The 24,200-nt window shown below is 38.8% G+C and overlaps 1 protein-coding gene across 1 annotated transcript; it reads right to left on the minus strand.

The window, feature by feature from the left end:
* Positions 1-2: 2 nt before the first annotated feature.
* On the minus strand, positions 3-23,721 carry LOC311441533 (carboxypeptidase B-like). Its single transcript, XM_084529777.1, has 11 exons — positions 23,584-23,721; positions 23,404-23,479; positions 20,772-20,896; positions 18,927-19,026; positions 13,587-13,688; positions 12,897-12,998; positions 10,583-10,693; positions 10,391-10,481; positions 9,558-9,760; positions 1,408-1,492; positions 3-230 (listed from the first exon to the last, which is right to left on the minus strand). The coding sequence occupies exons 1-11, from the start codon at positions 23,652-23,654 to the stop codon at positions 43-45; spliced, it is 1,254 nt and encodes a 417-aa protein (XP_084385903.1). The 5' UTR covers positions 23,655-23,721; the 3' UTR covers positions 3-42.
* Positions 23,722-24,200: the final 479 nt, after the last annotated feature.

The following is a 24,200-nucleotide window of genomic DNA, read 5'->3' on the forward strand; positions in this document are numbered from 1 at the left end:
GATGCCTTTGAATAAATCTTTAATAGTTTTTAGAACTTCATTCTAATACAAGTGATCAAGGACATAATTGGCAATGTATTTAACAGCAAGCAAAGTCTCCTCACAGGTTGGCTTTATCTGAGATTCAGGGAGAAGAAACCCATAATAGCCAGTGTCTCGGAGCTCAAAAGTGAAAGAGTACTTGATGCCTTGATCATAAGCCCAGTCATCAGAGCCCCCTGCAGCAGGATCTGATAAAAAGAATAAATAAAACATAATTGAAAAAGTGGAAATGTCAAGTCACAGAGCTAGAAATACAGAATAAAGTGATAAAAAAGTATATTTAGTGAATTGATTAACTTCTCTTTGTCGTGGCAAGACTTCTTTGATTTAGGCCACTTGTGAGCTCCATTTCAGCTGATGTGTACATGGAAATCTTAACCAGTTATCCTGTTCCCTCCTTATCAATACGGTGGGCATGCCATGGTGTCTAGGGAGCAGGAGAATGGCATGCTTTTATGGGGCTGTTTAGAAAGATTTGATAGCAGAAACAAGTAGTTTTTGCAAAAGAGAAATCACTTTTGAGATTCATACAGATCTGAAAGAACCACAGATCTGGGATATTAGTTGGATCCTTTTCTTCTGGAAGAATAGTACATTACCGTTCTAGTACTTTGGTACAGTGAAAGTAGTCTCTTTTTCTTTTCCTAAGGAAGGAGCTTCCAAAATTGCTAAGCATCACTAAAATACATTTAAAGGAAAAAATGTCCATATTTTTTTTAAAGGGGGTTACTTATCAAAGGTTTTAAAAGTTATTTAAGAAAAGTAAGATTAGGAAGAGATCAGTTTCTGTACTTAAGGCAATTAAGAGCTCTTAAATATTGATGTATACAAGTTCTAGAAATCTAGAACTGGCCACAGATCATCTTCTGACACAGCTAAGGCTATGCACTGACAGCTGAGTTCCCAAGGAGTATAAAAGAATGGAATTATAGCTGGTACATTTCTCAGACCATAATGCAAAGGTAAAGAAATAATTAAAGGAGTTGGTAAAGTGGTTGAACTATTCTTTAGCATTCAAATAATTTTTTACTTTGACTTATATATGCTGGAAATATAGAAAAATTCAGGGTCAGATTTTATATTTAAATCTAAACTGGGCAGATTTTGGGAATTCATGCTACGCACATGAATTCCTGAACACTTTATCACATCTGTTTACCTTCCTGGGGCCACACACTCCCTGGTATCCTTATGGCATATATTATTCCCTATTTTAGACATAAGCGATTGCATATATACCTCTGGGAATATGCTTGTGAGGAAGGAAGTTGAATGCTTATTAAGAGGAACAAAAGTCACTAAAAAACTGCATTTCAGAGTCTGACTAGCACTTAGTATAGTTGGTAAGTTTAGGCCAGTACTCACAGATTGTTGTAGCTCCTGGGCCGTACGTGTATTCAGTATTGTACAAAGTGGCCAGCTGTTTGGCTGCAGCACTAGCGATGGAATTCTGTAGGGGAAGAAGTATAAATGCATATTTTTAGAAGCTTTTTGAGTGAATCTAAGTAAATGCACTGTTAAATAATCTGAAAAGCAGTGTTTGGAAAGTTTTTATTTGTGAACTCTTGTGTACCTTTGAAAATTATTAGGTGTCAGTAGCTGCCAATGCACAGCTTGTCAGTATTGAGCTTGTTCTTCAAGCTCTAATGGTTTGTAGTCTGGAGTATAGTCCGGTTTGTGTATAGCTCTCTTGGTGTATAGCCTGCTGTATAGATTGGCTAGGTAAGGCACAAAAGCTAACAATACCTTCTACACTGAGAAGAAACTTGTACAAGATTAAAACTAAATAACCTTGCACAGTAAATTGTGAACACACAATAACCTTTCTTTTCCTTCTGTTCATGGAGCTCTAAATTCAGAGTAGAGCCAGTTTAGTCAGTGAAGTTGAACACTCCTGTAAGTGGAAGCAGATTAAAGTCTTATAAATATTAACAGCCAGAAAAGGCATAAATTACCTTGGAACCATATGTAGTCTCATTAATTTCAATTCATTTCCTGTGCACAGAAGGACTCATTCAACTCCCACTGATTTCAGTGAGGGTTGGATCAGGCCCATCAATAGCACTGTGAAGCTTTGTATATTTGCATTAAGGAAAATTACAGGCTTTTCTTTGGAACGTGTGGCTTTTCCAGTTCTACATTATACAGCATGTTGGTAATAAAACATGAAAACTATTACTAGCAGATGATAAATATGAGTGATTTTTGAAAACAGATGTGCAGTATAAGAATAAGCGATGGGTTGCCATATCTTTCTTTATAGCTTACAGCTGAACAGCTTACTATTCTAGGAATTTCCTCAAGCCCTTTCTTTCTCTGTAGGTTATACTCTGGCTTACTTCCCAGTGGAAGAGAGATCGTATAATACATGTATTCTATGTTCATCCTTATGCTTCAAGTATTCCTGCGAATTACTCAAAAATGCACATTGGACAATGAGTTTAGAAAAATCTTAGTTTAGTGAGAGACCTGTCTTAGCTTCTACAAAACAGCATCAAAATGTGTTTGCTTTACTGCTGGCTGCCTAGTCTAGCACAGGGTTGCAAGTGTTTCTCCACTCCCAGGTGCTGGATTTTAAACATCCCAGAACTGTAGGAGTTTACTATAGAAATCTGTGGTCATTTAATTGTATAAAGAATATTTAAGCAAGGTAGGGCAAAGAGTATTTGAAACTTGTCCTTCCATCTATAAAACTGTCTGTACCTGAATGTGAGGTTTTGTTTCTGGCCTCTGTTATCAAAACACAACCCTATTGTAGATATAATGTTGCTTTGCATTTAACAGTCTGGGATTCATAACAACTGGGGTGGCTGAGCTCTCTCCAGTGTGATTTTGTTGTTGTTGTTTGTATGGTTTTGTTTTCTTTTGTTCTAAAGTCCCCTCAAACTGACTCTTTTTTTAATTCATAATCATTTTATCACTTGTTGAGGAAATTGTAGAGGTTGGAGAGTAGTATTTTCTAGTGATATCATTTTTTTTCAGGCTTCTTTTTTATTTTTATAATATGTACATTTAATCAGCAGCTGAGATTGAGTTAAATTTGCCAATAGTAAACTGATGTAATAGTAAATGTAAGCTGATTCTTATTCTTTCCAAAAAAGAAAAAAAAAAAAAAGTGAAAACAAAATTTGGAAAGATAGTTTTATCCTATGTATGGACCGGATGGTAATTAATATTTGCTCCCTCTTTAGAAAAATGCATTGTAGGGGCAACAAAAGAGCAAAGCTGCTGTAAGGAAAGAGTGGGGCATACCTTTCACTCTGTCAAATGATTGCGTCAAGTCATACCAGCACAGATATGCAAAAAGTATGTCAGGAAATCTTTTTACCCAAGGGATATTTTATTATTAGCCTGGAAGTTGTAAAAAGAGAGATTTGTAGAAAGAGCAGTTGGAGTTTTCAGCTATATGGAGACTGGAATTCAGATAAACAACTTCCTTAAATTCCCCAGGTTGGAGATCAAGGTGGTATTTTAAATGACCCTCTTCATTAGCTGAAGAACATGACTGAGCATTTATGACTTCAACATGAAATGAATCTTTGTCAGAAGTTTTGATATCTGATTTTTTTTTTCTTTGTTAAGCTACTCTGTCTCTGTTGCTGTCCTAATAGATTTATAGTCCAAAATCCGAAGGTCAAAACAAAATTCAAGTTTGTAGGAACTAAAGTCACCTCTTTCTCGTGATATAGAAAACAGGAATAATAAAAATGAAGTAGATTCTCGTGGGTCTAAATATAAAATAAGAGGAAAAAAAAAAAGTATTCAAAACCATCTGTAAAGAGGAACTAACTCAGTGACTTATACAGAGCTATATAAATAATAGGCAACATTTCATGCTAGTGTGTTATTTGCACAGCTACAAAGAGAGGCATGGCTGTCTTTTTGACCTTTGAGAATACTCTTTACTATTGACCCTATTTTCAAAATTTCTTTCTATAACTAGCTTAACTCAATTGTTGTGGTTTGTTTGTTTATTTTTGACTGTCAAGAATCTCTCTGTTACAAGGAAAATTCTGCTCAGAGTTATAGTAGCCAAGAAACAACTGGTGCCCAGAAGTCCTCCAAATAACTCCAGATTAATACTTTGTAGCTGCAAGCAGAAAAGGCTCTTCAGCCTCTGACTTGCAGCTGAACTCAGCGGGCAGGTCACCTCAGCAGAGGTAGGATTTCCTGCACTGCCCATCCATCTGTGTTTACACTGCAGCTACGAACATTTACTTCATGACGGATGTGGCTTACTGGCCTCTCTCTACGGCATCTGGAGTTTTGAACTAACAATGTAATTTATCAGGCTAAGCATCTTCTGCCTGTTAATAGGTAATTTTTTGGAGGAGCAGCTCCTTTATTTTACTCTTTGGGACAGACTTGCCAGCAAACTGACTATTTAGAAACACCTCAGGGATGTTGACTGTGCAGCTGCTGCACGTAGACAATTCCCTTTGCCATCATAATCTGGTGGTGATCTGGAGACGCCTGTTCATTGATTGTCTGGACATCTTGCTCTCTTCTCTCACTGGACTGCAAATTGATTTGCCTGAGGCTGAAAACTGTATTTTCCCTTCACTTCTGTCTTGTGTGCTACTTAAGCTTCCCTTAATTTCCTTTGTAATGAGAGGCTGAAAAGGTGGTATTTGCAAAGTTAACTTCAGCCAAGTGAAGCTAAAACTTGTGAGGCTTTCTGTTTTGCCAGTAAAAACAGACTCCTCTCAAGGTCCATGATTGATGTGTAATTTAGTTCACTATTCTGTTGTTGATAGTTAAGCATCTCCCCTAAGAGCCTAGGAAATCCAGCCAAGTGGAGGACTTTAGTATAGTGCTTCTTTTTTCTTTGCAAGCTAGTTCCTCTAAGGCAGTCTTAGACTAAGTAAGAAATCGATCCCTGGTGAGAGGGTTTGCAGTGTGACTGAGTTAAGGTGAACCTGCCATACAACTGGGGAATCTTGTCTTGGAGCCAGGTTCACACATCAACTTCATCTTGAAGAAGCTGCTACTAAAAACATCATTTTTACAATAGACTGTCAGTACCAAGTAGTTCTGTTGTGGCAAGCTCAGTGAAAGAGTTTCCAAATTTTGCTTTTCTGCCTGCTTGCATTTTCTGTGCTTCCCAGTTTCTTTACTGAATATTTACTTGTAACAAGTAGTACAATCACAGAAGTTTGAAACAGCACATATAAAACAACAGGAGATTTTGCAACTCAAAAATTGTTATGTCTGAATCCCTCAGATGAAAGGATTTTTGATGTTCAAAAATTCCTTACTACAGGTATTCATGTATCTTAAACATTTAAGAATTAAATCAGGAATTAAAAGACTTTGTTCCTAGCCATCAGGTTGAATAATCAGACTAATATTTACAAAGTCATACAATATATTTGAAATTCACTCTTCTTGCATGCTGGATAGACTCTAGGCATATCTCCACCTTCTACTATGTTCTATTTTAAGGGCTTAAGAAGAAACAAAATGGTAGACCAACCCCACATGGAAGACTCATTTCAGTGATCTTAAACAACAACAAATATGGACATTCCATGTCTAGAAAATTATATTCATTTGTGAGTTAATATAATAATCTGTAGCCTGCCAAACAGTAATAATACAAATACACTAATCTAACAGAGTATGAGCTGGCTGCAGGCATGTATTTGGCCCCTATTTTGTTGCTCTGCTATGAGATAGAATTGAACCTGGAAAGGAAGAGAGAGCATGATGGACATTCCTCTGATCTATTAATTCATAGTTCAGAGCCAATGTGAATACAAACACGAACTGATAAAGCTAGATTTGTTTTTGCTGAAAATGAGGAAAGCATTATTCATAATTTATTATTTCTTATAAGGTGACATTATAGGAAACCATGGCCAAAATCTGAACTGATTAAAATATATGGGCTGAACTTTTTATGAAAATTGTGATTAAATGCACAGGTTTTTATTGCAAGAGGACAAATATGTGAATAGTAAAATCAAGATAAAAAGAATCTTTTTGGGGTGGAGAGAGATGCTGGCCTTGCCAAGCACATTTTTAATTGTGAAGACCTAATGCTTCTGTTCTCAGCAGAAGATGGATTCAAGCATGTATTCTGTGTGCAGGGTAGCTCTCTGGGGTATAGTAAAGAATGAGACAAGTGAGGATTATGAAGCAAGCAAAATGTGATCCACCAAATCAGAGTACATATTTATTTCAAGGAGTCATCACAGGAATATTGTGTAACTTCTGAGAAATTCTGACCTAGATTTTCCTGTCTTGGGTGTTTGTATTTGTTCAAATATTGTTTGGATAGCGGTGAAAGTTCTGTGTAGCATCCCAGGAGGGAAAAACACAAACAAACAAAACCACCCAACCATAATTGCAGGGAGAAGAATTGGGGGAAAATTCTTGTGTACCGTGGGGTTGAGGTCTTCAGAGCTCCTCCTACCTCTGAGCAGAAGGATGTAAAGGCTTGGGAAGCAATAGACATATGTGACTTTCATCACCTGTTTTACAGCCTAGTACTGGGGGTGGTTGAGGGATAGTCCTAATCGTCCACTCAAAGCAAGTTGCAATAAATTAGAAGTTGTTCTGATTATCTATAGCAATGAAGGATGAAGCATCCTTCTTTTTCTTGGACTCACAGAGTGCCGTTTTCTACCTGAGAAATCAAAACCAGAATAGTTTTATGCTTTCTGGTGGTTTCTTGAGGCAGTGAGCAAACAAAGTCTTTTAAGCCCCAAGGATACTGGACGCTGCTCAATACTCTTGCATGAAAGGAAGGTACAAGCCTTCTCTACATCTTTCTCTTCTGTAGGCTTAGTGTTTTCAATCTCAAATTACTCAATTTTTGTGCCATTTGTATCTCAGACTTTGGAATGCAGCACAAAGCCCAGTGTATTATGCTACCTTTAATTAAATACAACGGAACATAATGTTATTAATGATAAGCAGACATGAAATTTTGTTTAACCATGTCAAGCTGCTCACTGAAAGAGATAAGAAATTGTAGTTATATTTCCTATAATTTATTACATATGTCAGAGTAAAAATAATATTTAAGATAATATAATGGCACTATAATTTTTGCTTCTTCATTTGACAATTGACTTATGGTCCTCTTATTTGCCTAAACAATTTATATGAAAGGTTGAGAATCTAATTTTTCAGATTTCCCTAAATTCCAAATCTATACAGTAAATTTAGACATGAAATAATGATTGGCATGCAACATAATATCTCTCTTTGTAGGTGTATCATTTTAAGCAAATACAATTGTTGATGGAAAATCCTTAAATTTATTTAGTCACAACTCAGATTAATGTGCTTTAGTTATTTGAAGTAGCCTGAAAAGCTGCACTTTTGAACCTGACCCAGAGCTTGTGGAAGTCAGCATTTCTGTTTAATTCACTGGTGTTGGAGTGAATTGGGATCTTTTTGTTTAATAACCCCAACTATAGACAAGCTTGGTTGGATGATACTCTGATCTTATTCTTCAAAAGGACTTTTGGCAAGAAAAAAATCTTTTTAAAGTAAAATACTACAGAAGCTGAACCTCTCTGGGACCACACTGTCTTTTTGTTGGGATCACCAGTAAAAGAAATGTTTTCCTGTAATTAAGACATGAAAATACCTCAGTGGGTCACCTTGTCATGATGGTGAGGTTTGTGATTGCTTTGTAAAGGAAAATAATGGAATGCCCTCTGGGATCATTGGGCTCAATATAAAATATAAGGTAAAGTGACAGTAAAAAGACTCACTTATGAAATGAAATCAAATGGTTGAAGAGAAATATACAGTTTGCATTCTTAAGCATTCTTAACTTTTTATGCTGAATAGTAATTGTAGACTCATTCTCTATGGCAGGAAAAGAATTCGTACTGATCAAAACTGCAGAACGATAGGGTGATTCATTAAATCGTATATTGGAATAGAGCATTGATAATACAAAATTATAATTTGATAAAAGAATGTGAAAATGTAGAAAAATCACATAAGTTCTTATTGTTAAGGATTGTTTTAATGGATAGGATTTACTATATTTTTTAATACTGGGCTGTTGATGTAAACTTTTTTGATTTAATACTGTGAGAAACATGCTGTACTTTTAGTTATGTTTCATCACATTTGCTCTTGATTCAAATAGTTGGGCAGAATGTCATACAAATTTTTAACACATGGGAACTTTGTGATCTTGACAATAAAGCAGCTCAAGGGTTTTATGTTGTTTATTACTTGAGACTGAACTGCAATGTGTGAAATGTGAATACTTTTGTAAAAACTGAAGACAAGAAGTTACTTTAGTTCCCTGGAATAATTACAATTAAAACCTTCTGCAAAATAAATTGAGAAGGCAAAATTTTCATGTAGATTTCATCCTCTCTTTTTAGGCTGTAAAAAAATGCAACAAGAAACTTCACTGTTGGCCGCAGCTTTCATTTGTGCTTTGAAATTATGACATCTACTTGGGAGATCATAAATCTGTCAAGCGTCCACAGCAGACCGGCATACTTAATGTTGTTGCCTTGGACTGTTGGCAGCATCCTGAAAAGAGGGGGAATCAAGATTTGTTTGTTTTATTTTGCTATGTTGCTTTCCCTGCCAACAGCTTCTAGCTGCTATTATGCCAAAGAACTGAGGTAATTTTATTATTCCTGATTGTTGATTATTGGCCTTATAAAATGTTTGCAACTTTTATATAGATTTAATATTTTTAACCTCACTCTTTTTTTTTTTTTTTTTTTTTTCCCTAGATTATACTCCAGACTGTTTTATCTTATGTAAATGGTACTAGGGTGTGTCCTTAATCTTGGATAGATAAAAGAGTTGTTGTAACTTAAAACACAATATTGATCCCCTCTTCTTCCACATAAAAGGTGTGTTTGAGTTGAGGCCTCTTTAGAAAGGCCTCAGAACTGATTTTTTTTTCCAACTGTTCTGTGTGTAACTGTTTTTAGTTACAGTTTTGACAAAAACGTCCTCATTTTTCCCTAGCTATTTCATCCTCTTTTCAGATGACTATCAACCATCACTGCCAGGTCCTTCTCTGCCAGGCAGCTTTCCAACCACACATCACCCAGCCTGTAGCGCTGCTTGGGGTTATTGCGCCCCAGGTGCAGAACCCGGCACTTGGCCTTGTTGAACTTCATGGAGTTGACCTCAGTCCATCGGTCCAGCCTATCCAGATCCTCCTGCAGAGCCTTCCTGCCCTTGAGTAGATCAACACATGCATCTAACTTGGTGTCATCTGCGAACTTACTGCGGGTGCACTCGATCCCCTCATCCAGATGATCAATAAAGGTTAAAGAAAGCTGGCCCCAGTACTGAGGCCTGGGGAACTCTACTGGTGACCGGCCTCCAGCTGGATTTGACTCCATTCACCACAACTCTTTGTGCCCGGCTACTCAGCCAGTTTCTAACCCAACAAAGTGTATGCCAGTCCAAGCCAAGAGCAGCTAAGTGCCTGAAGTCTTACAGACCTAAACAGCGAGTGATTTTTTCTTATTCTTTTCATTATATCAAAATGACAAAGAGCTTCTACTTACCAGTTCCTCATAATTCTCTGGGTATTTGTAAGTATATGAATAAGGAAACAGTAGCAGCTGGGAATAGGAGTGAATAGTCAGATATGCTTTGATTGTAGAAAGATGTTCACGAATAAAATCAGCCAAAGCCTTGGTCTCCTTTTCAGACTCAGGTGCAGAGCCACAGTAAGTAGAATCACAGGGTCTTCTTGAGGCCCCAATACCTGGAAAAAAAAAATAGTAAATTTAATGAATATTTAACAAAAAAAAGTTGGTTGTTAAGAGAGTGATTCTACACCACTTTCGTAAATATCCTACTGACACACACATATCAGAAGAGAGAATTTCTTCTTGCATAGTTAAGACACTGGACAACATGACATAGTATTAAGTAAATATGCTCTGTAGTATGTATTGTGTGCATATGGGAAAAGACATGAGTATTGATGCAAAGCCCTGTTTTGTCTAAATGATTTGGTAAATCATTTGCTTCAGTACTTAATCTTTTCCTTGCATATCTCCCTCAACTCTAAGATGCTTCCGGGAGCCAGTGAGGTGAGAACCACTCAAAAGGCACCCCTCTCCACTGAGTGAAACCAATCAAAATAGAACTATTCTGGCTTCTGTTCTGAACTCTTCTCTCATGGAAGTAGCCATACTGATGACACTAGTAAACAAGGACTGTTTTTTCCCCAAATTGCCCCCAAATTTAATACAAGATATTCTACAGTGCTATATTGGTGATCTTGACTCAAAAATGAGATGGACCAACATGTAGGGGAAAACCTATAATTAAATATTTTGGCTATTGTATTCCTGTATTATTGTTGCAGCAACCGTTAGGAGCCACTTACTGCACCAGCCAGCATCAAAATTCCTGTTGGGATCAGTACCAATGCAAAAGCTACCAGAGTTTTTAGAGCGTGTCTTTCTCCACATACGGTCCTAAAATAAAATGGTGAAATGCAGATCAAAAGTAAGAAAAGTTTTAACCATTGGCTTAGCCAGATTTTTTTTTTTTTTTTGAGAAAGAAGAATGTACTTACATTTGTCCAAGTGTAAATGTAACCATCAATATTAAGAACAGGCAAAACATAGAAGTCTAGGTTGTTGAGAAGTCTGGTCATGACATTATCTTTTCCATAGGTCTCAACAGCCTAGTTGGAGAGAGTTAGAAAGAATTGATGATATCTTTATGGAATGAAAACACCTCCAGTATGCATTTAAATGCCTGGGTCTAGATAAGGAATTAATGTGGTAGGCAAAGTCATGCAGGTCACTCCACCATGTGAAGTGGCAGCTCTGATGTTACATATACCTAGATGATTTAGACTGACTCAAACCACACTGCTGTTGGAGAGCCATCTTACTTTGGTGGATAAATTACATGCTAAAGCAGTGTTGATTTTTGAACAGGATAATAAATCCCTGGGGAGAGATTACCATCTACTAATTTATTGTTTAAAGACAGAACAGAGTGCCGGTCCATATATCTTTCCTACATCCTGTCAACTTAAAGGTTTGTTTTTATTTTAAATTATTTATTTTCAAATCATTTCCTGTTTTTGGTATCTGTTGTATAGACAAATTTCAGAACTAACAAGAATTATAAAGCATATTTCAGAGAACATCCTTACACATTTCCAGTCATAATGTCAGGTACATGTATTATTAGGGAGGCACATTTTTTTCTTGCACTTTTCCAGTCACATACATTGAGTAATGTACATAAGAACATATCCTGATTGCTCATGACCTGGCACTTTGTATGCTTGTTCACAGATTTAAGTCAGTGTCAACTGAATTTCCATTAGTCATGGAAATTTGCTCTAAGAGGCTTGGTGAGCCCATGATTCCTTTACTCTATACAGACATAAAGGAAAACATAAGGAGCAATGCAATGGAGAATGGCATCTATTTTCCTGTAACTAGGAAGCAGACAAGTTGGATAGAAAAGCGATATTAGATCACTAGAATTTACCCCCTTTTTTTTTTTTTGATTGTTATTTGTTTAGTCTATTGTTTTTTGCCTTTTTTTTTCTTTTCTTTCCTTTTAGATACATATGATAATCTACCTTGCTCATGTTTTTTCTGTAGTTTTTGACTTTTATGTCTAAAAGCAATCCCAGGTGAACCACTGATGGTTTTCAGAGGACTGTGCTTTTAAAGTGTTCCTACCTATCTACACTTGAATCCACTGTGCAGAGCCTCTGTTGGTGTCAGGTACATCCATGAATTAAGTGATCAGCTGGTAAAAATGTCAGCAATTCACATCACTACAGCTGTGAGAAAAATGGTAGCACATAAGGCTGTCTGCAGCCTTTTTGGGAGATAATGAAATAACATTCCCATTGACTCCACTGACATGTCACTTTCAATTTCTACTGCTCCTTACACAAAACCGCATGGCTGTCTGGGAAGATGGAGATTATACTTGCCACCAATGTCTTTGCCAGCATGGCTTACTCAAGTACTTTGGCTTTCCTTTATTTGGGTTTTAAGTTCCAGCTACTCCTTCTGTTTGTTTAGTTTGGTTTTAAATCTTCAAGCAGAAATTGTTACAAAATTTGAGATTCGATCAGTAAGCTGTTCTGATAAGATGATTGATTCCCCAGCCTTCCCCTCCCCACCCGAAGAAGAATGTACCTATTTTCTTTACAGAAGACTGTGCAATGTTTGATAACTCCCACCTGCTTTATATTCGTAATGGTGAGAAGGGAAAGAGATATGAGGTAATTTTTTTCATTTATGGCCTGAAGTGTCCCAGCCTGAAGTGAAGCCAGTTGCACCTGTGAGGCTTTCTTGAATATGTTTTAATGTTTTAGAAGCCATTCTGTGCAACTTAATGTGACAGCTCAAAGGGAAATATACACATTTCCCTATTCCTAAGTGGAGTTTAGGGAGCTTAAACTATAATCTTCCTCCTCTTGAGTGCATTCCTCAGTGCATTCTGACTGTGCTTAGCTGAGGGTAGGTTTCCATCATTCCTGTTCTACTGAGAAAGACTGCTTGCAGGGAATCCAGCACCTGGTTCTGGAGAAGGCAGCTGTTCTGACACATTTGGATGCCTTCTGACATGTCCCTGAACTTTCCCTTTTTCCTGTTCTTTATGACTATGTAAAGAACATGACTACATAACTATAGTATTACTAGACTTGTTTACTTGTCTCTTACCTTCCTCTGACTACAGGTACAAAGATGAATTTACAGACTATAAGTAGCCTTTTTAGTTGTTACTTACACGTGCTTATGTAGTCTTAAGCTGCCCAAAGATTACAGGGCCAGATATTAAGATCTAGTTTAAGTAGTTAAAAATAGTTGCGTTTTGTAAAGCACATTTTGATTGTTAAGCTTACTGACTTCTTTCACAAACCACTGGCAGAAAGCAGGGGAGATCCACTCTCTTGCATGGAAACCACAATCCATAAAGATGGCCTTCTTATTTGTACCACTTTTTCCCAACTATGGATAAAAAACAAGATAAAACAGATTCCAAATGAGATAATTTGTATGTAGAATAAGTCAGACAGCATGTTGACCTAAAGAGTGTGAAACTTCATATAAATGTAGCATTCCTTGATTAAATGAAAGTCTATGGAGTCTTCTCAACTGTAGCTGACTGTGATATTCAAGCTAACACCATACAATCATAATGATTTTATTTGTATTAATGTAGATAAGCCTTCTCTCCCACGATTATTTGATTATTCTGCACTTGTATTTCTTGTAGTGTTTCTAGTAGTTGGTCTTGTTTGGTTGGATAAGAGATGCTTATGCAATTTTGGGCGAATAATCTTAATTCTCTCATCCGTATTTAATTAATTGTATCTTATTTTTTCATAAAAGTTATTCCAAAAAATTGTACCTAAAGAAGATACAAACAAATTTGTTGTTGCTAGATAGCCCAACATTTATAGATCCTGTTAGAGCAAATGGATTTGCAAATGACAGATGGAGAGATTATAGAGGTAGACCATTCACGTGGCTCACAGGAGTGTTGCTAAATTTATAGTATTAGTGCACAAAATATAGAGAAATCAAAGCACTTACCTTGAGAAGGTACATCGGCCGTCCTTCGTATGTTTCCCCAATTACACTGCGAGAAACAAGGTCTGGGTTCTGAACAGTAATATCCTCAGTCCAAGCAGCTATCTGTTTAATAAGGATATATTTTTAAATAATAGAAATTAATAATTTATTGATGTCTCTGTCCTCAGGTCCAGAGTAACTAATTCATAGATTTCAAGCCAGAAGAGTTTATAGATTTCTAAGAATTAATTCCTACTTAAACTAAAGTTATATATATATATATATATATATTATATATATATATATTTTTTTTCCCTCCAGTGACAGTGGTTCATTGCAGACCTCTCAACCTCTCAAGTTATTGCGATGACTGCCTGAATTAATATTTTCTGGTATGAATTTATCTAGCACTTCATGTCATTGGAGTCTGGTTGGTGGATTACAAAACCTTTTGAATGCTGACCCTACATAGGATTTAGAGATTATGGTCTTGTCATCCCTTAAACTCTCTTAACAAAATAATTTTTTTTTTTCCTTCTTATATTAAGTAGATTGAATGCCTTAGAACTTCTGTATGTTGACATGTTTTTCACTTTCATAGCTTTTCTATTTATTATCATTTTTGAATTGTTGACAGAAGCACTGGACAGGGATTTGTGAGAACAGTCCACCAAAGTCAAATACTTGTTTGAAAGTGTCACAGAATCACAGAATTGTCTAGGTTGGAAGTGACCTCAAGATCATCGAGTCCAACCTCTGACCTAACACTAACAAGTCCTCCACTAAACCATATCACAAAGCTCTACATCTAAACGTCTTTTAAAGACCTCCAGGGATGGTGACTGAACAGCTTCCCTGGGCAGCCCATTCCGATGCCTAACAACCCTTTTAGTAAAGAACTTCTTCCTAAAATCCAACCTAAAACACCCCTGGCACAACTTTAGGCTGTTACCCCTCATCCTGTCACCAGGCACATGGGAGAATAGACCAACCCCCACCTCGCTACAGCCTCCTTTAAGGTACTTGATAGAGAGCAATATGGTCGCCCCTGAGCCTCCACTTCTCCAGGCTGAACAATCCCAGCTCCCTCAGCTGCTCCTCGTAGGACTTGTTCTCCAGACCCCTCACCAGCTTTGTTGCCCTTCTCTGGACTCTTTCGAGCACCTCGATGTCCTTCTTGTAGTGAGGGACCCAAAACTGAACACAGTACTTGAGGTGCGGCCTCACCAGAGCCGAGTACAGGGGGACAATCACTTCCCTAGACCTGCTGGCCACACTGCTTCTTATACAAGCCAGGATGCCGTTGGCCTTCTTGGCCCCCTGAGCACACTGCTGGCTCATATTCAGCTGACTATTCACCATCACTGCCAGTTCCTTCTCTGCCAGGCAGCTTTCCAACCACTCATCACCCAGCCTGTAGCACTGCTTGGGGTTGTTGCGCCCCAGGTGCAGGACCCAGCACTTGGCCTTGTTGAACTTCATAGAGCTGACCTCAGCCCATCAGTCCAGCCTATGTAGATTCTCTTTCAGAGCCTTCCTACCCTCAAGCAGATCAACACATGCACCTAACTTGGTGTCATCTGCGAACTTACTGTGGGTACACTCGATCCCCTCATCCAGATCATCGATAAGATATTAAAGAGGACTGGCCCCAGTACTGAACCCCAGGGGACTCCATTAGTGACCGGCCTCCAGCTGGATTTGACTCCATTCACCACAACTCTTTCGGCCCAGCTACCCAGCCAGTTTCTAACCCAATAAAGCATGCGCTGGTCCAAGCCATGAGCAGCCAGTTTCTTGAGGAGAATGTTGTTGGAAACAGTGTCAAAAGCCTTACTGAAGTCAAGATAGACCACATCCACAGCCTTTCCCTCATCCACTAAGCGCGTCACTTTGTCATAGAGGGAGATCAGGTTCGTCAAGCAGGACCTGCCTTTCCTAAACCTATGCTGACGGGGCCTGATCACCTGGCTGCCCTGTAAGTGCCGCGTGATGACACTCAAGTTAATCTGCTCCATGAGCTTCCCTGGCACTGAGGTCAAACTGACAGACCTATAGTTCCCTGGGTCTACCCTCCGTCCCTTCTTGTAGATGGGTGTCATGTTTGCTAGCTGCGAGTCGACTGGGACCTCCCCTGATAGCCAGGACTGCTGATAACTGATGGAAAGTGGCTTGGCCAGTTCTTCTGCTAGTTCTCTCAGTACGCTCGGATGGATCCCATTTGGCCCCATCGAATTGCGTACATCTAAGTGCTGTAGCAGGTCACCAGCCGTTTCTTCGTGGATTGTGAGGGCCACATTCTGCTCCCTGTCCCCTTCCACCAGCTCAGGGTATGGGATACGGGGTATCCAGACAGCAACTGGTCTTGCCGCTAAAGACTGAGGCAAAGAAGGCATTAAGCACCACAGCCTTTTCCTCATCTTTTATAACTAAGTTTCCACCCGCATCCAGTAAAGGATGGAGATTCTCCTTAGTCCTTCTTTTTGTGTTGATGTATTTGTAAAAACATTTTTTGTTGTCTTTAATGGCAGTAGCCAGATTGAGCTCCAGATGAGCTTTGGGCTTTCTAATTTTGTCCCTGCACAGCCTTACAACATCCTTATAGTCCTCCCAAGTGGCCCATCCTCTTTTCCAAAGAGTATAAAACCTCTTTTTTCTCCTAAGCTCAAGCCACAATTCTCTGTTCAGCCAGGCCAATCTTCTTCCCCGCCGGCTTGTCTTTGGGCACGTGGGGACAGACCGCTCCTGAGCCATTAAGATTTCCTTCTTGAAGAGTGCCCAGACTTCTTGGACTCCTCTGCCCATCAGGATTGCCTCCCAAGGGACTCTGCCAACCAGTGTCCTGAACAGTTCAAAGTCAGCCCTCCAGAAGTCCAAGACAGCTGTTTTACTGGTCCCCCTCCTGACTTTGCCAAGAATAGAGAACTCTACTATTTCATGGTCACTCTGTCCAAGACAGTTCCCGATCAGCACATCTCCCACCAGTCCTTCTGTTTGTGAAGAGGAGGTCTAGTGGGGCACCTCCACTGTCAGGCTCACTAAACAGCTGCATCAGGAGGCTATCTTCCACGCTCTCCAGAAACCTCCTAGACTGCTTTCTCTGGGCTGTATTGCATGTCCAGGATATGTCTGGGAAGTTGAAGTCCTGCACGAGAACAAGTGCTGATGATTTCGCAACTTCTGTCAGCTACTCTTCATCAGTCTCCTCATCCTGGTTCAGCGGCTTATAACAGACCCCACCAGAATGCTTGCCTTGTTGGCCTTCCCACTGATCCTAACCCATAGGGACTTAACCCAGCGTCAAGTTCCACAGCATCAAAACACTCTCTAATATAGAAAGCCACACCACCACCCCTTCTGTGCTGCCTGTCCCTTCTGAAGTGCCTATAGCCAGACATTGCAGCACTCCAGTCATGAGAGTGGTCCCACCACGTTTCCGTGATGGCAACCAAGTCAGAGCCTGCCTGCTGCATGATGGCTTCCAGCTCCTCCTGTTTGTTACCCATGCTGCGTGCATTAGTGTAGATGAACTTCAGCTGGGCTATTGCCTTCTCTCCCAGCCTTACCATTGTTATCCTTGGCACAGCTCTAACAAGCCTTGTTTCAGCCCTGTCCCCCTTCTTACCTAGTTTAAAGTCCTCTCAATGAGCCCCGCCAGCTCCTGGCCTAGGATCCGTTTTCCCCTTAGAGATAGGGACCCGTCTGCAGCCATCAGGCTGGGTGCCGAGTAAAGTGCCCTATTGTCAAAAAAACCCACAAAATTTCTGTGTTGGCACCAGCCTCTGAGCCATGTGTGGACTTTCCGTGTCCTCCCTCCCTGTCACCGTAGGGATAGACGAAAACACCACCTGTACTCCCACTCCATCCACTAACCATGCCGGTCCCCTAAAGTCCTGTTTGATAGTCTTCAGGCTTTTCTCCTCAATGTCATCACTGCCAGCCTGGACTATCAAAAGAGGATAATAGTCAGAGGGGAGAACCAGGTTGGGAAGCTTTCTGGCAATGTCCCTGACCCTGGCCCCAGGGAGGCAGCAGACTTCCCTACAGGTAGGGTCAGGCCAACAAATAGGGCCCTCTGTTCCCCTGAGAAGGGAGTTGCCTACAACAATTACCCTTCTTTCTGTCTTGGTGGAGGTAGTCCTGAGGCGTGGAGTCGACTTCCTTGCCCTAGGCATCCTCCTGGGTAGACCTTCTACCTCTTCTTCACCTACCGGTCTCTCAAGCTCCAGGGCCCCAAATCTGATGTGTAAGGGCACCTGGGAAGGTGAGGCTGGCAGGAGGGGGCTTTGCCTGTGATGTTGAGCTTGTCCTTCAATCTATTCATTATTTAAGGGAAAGAACTAGCCTTTATTATTTTAGTATTTGAGCAGACTCCCTTTGTACCAGGTGCCTTCAGATGCTCACAAAAAAAGTCATCACATCCATACAAAAAAGCATTTCTACCCAAAGAGTCACAAACTAAGACAGGAGACAGCAGATGGATCTAGACAGACTGGCAAGGGGACATTAGAAATAATAGTCGACACTATGGATGATGGTGTTTTATAACCTTAGAAGAGTCAGAGAAGCTTTTGTTCTTATTTTTAGATATCCTTATAGAAGCAGGATTTAATTAATGAATTATTTTTATGAGAGTTCTGGAGGAGGAAAATTAATTAGTTCTGTATGTATAGTTCTGTATATTTCTATATACATGTAGATCTATAAATATCACCCGGTGAGAAAGCACAAATTTTATTGTTTGAAAATGTAACAGGTAAGCCAAAGATCAGCACAGAAATGAAAGATTCTTTCAAGGAAAAAACAGGAAAGAGATATTCTCATACTTGTGAGTATGCAAGTATGCGAGAATTGCAGGTTGCATACTTGCAACTGTGATGCAATGGGTATAAGGAGCCGCTGCAAAGATGTAAAGTGGGGGATGACATGGTCAAGACTATGTGTCAGGAAAAATCATCATGGCTGTGAAGAAAGGAGGGAGAGGGGAGAGCTTATGATGGAAGACGAAGATCTACAGTTGTGTCAGGGGATAGAATCAAGTTGTTGCTGAAACACTTTTTAGCAGAAGAGATAGGAGAAAGAGGGAAAAGGAAAGTAAATTGGTAGTGAAGCATGTTAGCCTGGCCACTGGATTTCTGCCAGAATTTCCCACAACGCTGGGAGCAGTAGAGAAAATATGTATAGGTTGTGATGGGTTGTGCGGATTAGCTGTGTAATGAGTGAAGGAGAAGAGAGAGAGTTTGGAGAAGGAGTTATCATATTAATGGATGGAACAGAAGAGGAAAAGGGGAGAAGGCTGGAAGAATATCAGAAGCCATTCTGATGGCCAAGTTACCAAGCTGATGAACTTCCACACTTTACCTTTTCCCAGGTGTTGTACTTTTCATAGCTGTGACTGGTGCTACGAGCTTTGCTGTCAAACTGAGCATCCAGTGCAGTCTTCAGGTTGTTGATCAGAACTCTGCAATAAGCCACCATGAAAAGTGGAAAGAGAGGCATACACTTTACTAGCAGGAAATCAAGAACCAGTTAGATATTTAAGAATCTGCCCAGAATTAAGGCCATGTTGAATGTGAAGTGAAATATGGGGGCCTGATTTATGGCCCCCATTTGAAAATAACACAGTAGGTTCAAGTTTCAACTTACTTCCTGCCTCATCCTTGCTGACAATGTTTGTGGAGCAATAGCTTCATCCTAACTATTACCTGCCTACTTAATGCCATCCCAGCAAACCTCCAGGGTGCCAACAGTTTGATTTAGGAAGAATGCTGAAACAATAGCATGTAGAAAACCAGCTCTGCATCTGAAATCAGCCTTCTTTCCTTCGGACTAATCTCATGTTACCAGATTGCCTCTGCCTTGAGAGGAAAAGGACTCTTTCTTGAATTGTTGGCGCTGAAAGACAGACTGCAGCACCATCCTGCAGCAATGCTGAGATGTTTGCCTGATTAATTTCTTTGTCAAACCAAGCTTTCAAAGTTTAGGTGCATGTTGCGGGTGGCATGATACATCCGCCAAACTACTTTACTGCTTGTAAGGTGGGCTATTAAAGTAGCAACACACCACAGTAAGAAAAATGCAGTATCCTACTGCATTGGCTGAATTTCTCCTGTTCCTCTTTTCCTGGGGCTTATACAAAGGCATATCTCATCACTGAGCATAGTCTTGAGAACCTTTTGCTAATATCTCAACCTTGGCTATCAAGGAAATGAACTTTTCTGATGTTTCCAATGCTTGTCTTAATATTCTTACAAATTTTTACTCGTTCAAGATACATGTATGTCCTTGATCATCTGTGATTTGTATGGAAGAGCAGGAGGCCAGTTTGTGAGGCACCACCAACCTTCAGAACAAACAGTGCAAATGACTACACTGACATTTCCACGACACTGTAGCTGCACTTCAAAAGAAGTGTAACTGCTTGGATTGTCACAAGGACAAACTCCACTGAAGTTTGTCAGGGACACCTTCCAGACATTATGGCCTTTGTTGCAATCAAAAGATTTGTGCATGGACCTGAGGGAGTTCAATAATGTCATAAGAAAAACTAGCATATGTATAGTAACTCCTCCTTTGGGAAATACTTCTGGGTATTACATTTTGAAATATTTGAGCTTAATTGCTCTTTCTTTGGAGAAATCACTGTCATGGATCTGCTATATGACTTGTGTCCAGTTCTCTTCACTCCCTGGGTCCTTCACCAGCAGCTGTCTTCTTTTTTGTCATCAGTTGTTGTGTTTTTTGTCCCTCTAGCTATTGTTTTCTAGCTTAGACAACTCAGTGGGGAGCCTCTCATGAATGCTCTTGGGACTCACCATTTTCTGACTTCAATTCACTCATAGTATCACGTGAACTTTTCTGATGCGCTTTCTGGCTCTTTCTAGACCTTTGCTGCATTTTGTCTTAATGGTAAGCCCTTTTTGTCCCCAGCGCACTGCAGTGAGCTTTCACCTTGGGGAAATATCTGATAGTAAGTCCTTGCTTCTGGTCTCCTACCCCTATCAATATATCACCTTATCCCTTTAATGCAGAGCAGGTACAGTCTGTTTGAACTGTCACAGGAAATCTGAATGCAGTAGAGGCATCCACAGGAGGCAGAAAGTTTGTGACAGGAAGATGAGTTGACCAATAATTAAAAGATTAAACACATTTTACCCAGTTTTTAATCTCCTCCTACTCAAAATACAGTAGTGAGAACAAACTTACCTATACTCCACTTTGTTTTCCTTCAAAAGATGTTCAACCTCAAAAACCTTGTCAGCTTCAACTCGGAAATCAACTTGCATTTTTGGCTTTACCAGTGTGACATAGTCTGGCTGCCAAAAATCAACCTGAAAGAAGGCCAAACAAATATATGAACTAATAAATACATACATGTGGCTGTGAGTTTTAGGTAAGTGTATGTGTAATAGTTATGTTGACTGTGATTAGTACAACAAATTTAATTCCTGTATTACACTGAATTGGTCTTGCTTGACAGAAATATTGACCTAAGTTTTAAACATAACTTGATTAACAAGATTTTATTTGATCCTCCAATTTATATGGCAGATTTCTGGAAACAGTGGTGACAATTTCACAAATATCAAGTATTAACTTGATTTTTGTGTGTATTCCATTTTTTAACTTTTATGTTACTTAATAGGGACTGCACTGATCTTGCACAGTGTCAAAAATCAGTGCTTAGTTTTCTGACTAGGGATGCTCACACCTATAAAATCCAACTCCTTGACTCACTGTAAAGATGATCTTTATATTGCTAGTAGATGTGGCATTAAATTCACAGAAGACCCCAGTCTAAGACTGAACAGTGCAGTGTTAGTGTTGTGCAGATATTGAGCTCCACCTCTGACCAGTTACTAGTTGCAGGTGCATACATTTGTACAGAGTACATGTTTGTACCTAACATGTTTGTATATGCTTGACTCTAAACAGTATACTTTGCTGGAGTAAAGGTTGCTAATCCAAATAAGGGTATTTAAATATACCCTCTCCTTGGTGTCTGAACAAAACATTATTAACTTAGAATTAAAATAATATAAGCAGAGAGCAAGATCTTCTTAATGTTACAATAAATTGGTAATCCCAGTTTAAGACAATTAGAATTTTCTGATAATTGATATAATTTACTTCATTTTATTTTTGTTATTGCCTTCTTTTGTTTAATACTCTTTAATGTTTTGATCATACTAAGTACCTTACCATTCCTTACTTTTGGCTTAGTAGGACAGTTGTAATCTGTTATTTCAAGTGTGCCATAAAGGTGTTTTTGTTTTCAAAATTGAAACAGAAGAAAACAAGTATCATTGTAAATCAAATGGAAGGTAGCTCTGAAATCCATAAGAATATTCTGAACTTCATTTGAAAGAATCTGATGCAAAGGAGAATGGAATTTTAGAACATATGGAACATTGTCTACTCTGAGTATCCTGAACAGTCTTTTTCTATTACTACAGCATCTGAACACATATGGATTTTTGAATGCTGTGCAAAATTTATGGTTATCTTTATGACTTTTTTCATTCTTTGTACATATTCTATTTGAGGTGTTCGTATATAAGCATTAGACAGGAATGGCCTCCCAGCTATAGTAGAGGGAGACTATGACTATTTACATACTTTACATATATCAGCTGGGAAAGACTGTTGCCTGTATAAGTATTTTCAAGACTCATTTCACTGAAGTTGGTATGAGGAGTCTGCCTTTGAAAGATGCTGTTTAGTTCAGAATGGATAAATGACAGTGCTATTACTATTTCAGATATTATTTCAAGATCTCTAAATTAGAGACCTATTAAAAGCCAACAGAAACAAAGCTGTTTTGCCATCCTAGTGCCTTTTCAGCCTTTCATCTCCTAAAAGTAAATGAAATTGGGGCTGGTAGGCATATTCAGAAACCATGCAACTTTAAGTGAGATGACTATTCCAGTATATACTGCTACATCACTCCTAAGTGATTGTTTTGTACAATAATGGTAGCTCAGGAATCTTTTCTTTGGTTAAAAGAAAACAAACCATCTCTTTATCCTACAGACTTGGAAGCAAGTGTGGTATATTACTTTTCTTAATACTGGCAGCAACATACCAGTAGTATGTTCTTCTATAGAGTACTGGTTCAGCATGCTATACTAGCCTGCTGCTGATAGTTCTCCACATCTGTGCTGCATTAAAAATACCATCCTTTCATGCTACAGATAATGGTGTCTTTTTCACCAACAGCTATTTTACAACATCAAAGCTGAAGAGAAATATTGAAAACACATTTGCTGTCTTTATTGTTTTTTCTCATGTCATTATGTCATCGTATATCTACATCAAGGTCAGTATGAAAAAATGCAGCTTGGTTTGAGAGAAAGAAAACTTTAAAGCAAAGTCAGTGAAGAAAAGATGACAGGAGAGGCTAGAGGCCAAAGAAAAGTTCAATTTGTTGGGAGCACAGATTTTTAGATTATTTTCATGAACAGAACATTTTGCCTATAATGCTAAAAATTCTTATACTTGCAAGTTCCATGTTTAATCTAATACATTCTTGAAAGAACTCCACAAGGAATATATAATTTCAAATTAACTTATTTAATTAATAAATCCTGGTGGGCACTTTGATGTTCAAGCTGGGTTAACCGGACTTTCTAGGAAGGCACTGGAATGTATTTATGTAAATAGCTTTACCATCTTGTCTGTTTCTTCTGAAGAAACAGTCCTAATGCAATGAATGAATTAGGCCTTTATTTCAGTAGCATTTTTTTTTTTTAATTTATTTATTAAATATTCATTAATTGAGGAAAACAAGAAACATTCTTTATGCATGCAATAGAGCTCCTTCCTCAAGTTATTTTACCTGCATTTTGCTGGCGAGGGAATTGATGATTTCCACCTGGCCCTCATTCTGTAGAATCACACGAAACACCATATGGCTGAAAGGAGAAAGAAAGGTGGATTTTAAAAAGGTAGGTCAATTGAAAGTCTTTAGCTTATGGAGAAGAAAGTCTGCAAATATAAGCTCTGTGTCATTACATACCCATCAAAAGCAAGATTGTTCGGATAAGCAGACACAGCTGCAGCACCCAGGAGAACCAAGAAGGCCCACATTATTTCAAAGACGAAAACCACATTTTCAGTTCTTCTAGGCTGCTTTTATAAATTTGTTTTGTCCTCCTTTTTATCAAAAATACACCAGAACAACCCACTGATCAGCTGACTGATTATTCCTTTGGCCATGTTTTATTTGCATACGATTTCTAATGTTTGTTTTAATTCACACCTGTGAAAACAGCTGAAACTCTCAAAGGTGTGGGGGGAGAGTGCTAAGGAATCTCACTACTTGAGCTGAATAAACTTGTGATTTGAGAAACTGAATTTAATTTTGTTCTTTTCTGTTATTTGTGGAATTTTTATTTTTAATTTATTTATTTTTGTTCAAAGTTTGGCTGCTGGATTACAACCTTTACTTTATTTACTTTATACTTTTTACTTTTATTTATTTACTGTATTTATTTACTATATTATCACCTTATGTAATGGCAGACATCTATAAGATGTTGTTGCAGCGTGATCAGTCATCTTAATCACACAGCTCTGTCTCTTTTCCCAAATGGACTGGGGCTGACTGACAGAGGAAGAGGAAATACAGTTTGG

The sequence above is a fragment of the Aythya ferina genome, assembly GCF_964211825.1.
Source record: "Aythya ferina genome assembly, chromosome: 9".
NCBI classification, from domain to species: Eukaryota; Metazoa; Chordata; class Aves; order Anseriformes; family Anatidae; genus Aythya; species Aythya ferina.

What these genes read in the sequence shown, in the direction of transcription:
- LOC311441533 (XM_084529777.1), bottom strand. Translation starts at nt 23,654, where the DNA reads ATGTGGGCCTTCTTGGTTCTCCTGGGTGCTGCAGCTGTGTCTGCTTAT. An exon ending in GCCAGTGGTTTGTGAAAGAA is followed by an intron (nt 10,694 to 12,896) that starts GTCAGTAAGCTT and finishes CTCTCCAACTAG; the next exon opens with GCTGTTGAGACCTATGGAAA. An exon ending in CCCAGGAGCTACAACAATCT is followed by an intron (nt 231 to 1,407) that starts GTGAGTACTGGC and finishes TCTTTTTATCAG; the next exon opens with ATCCTGCTGCAGGGGGCTCT.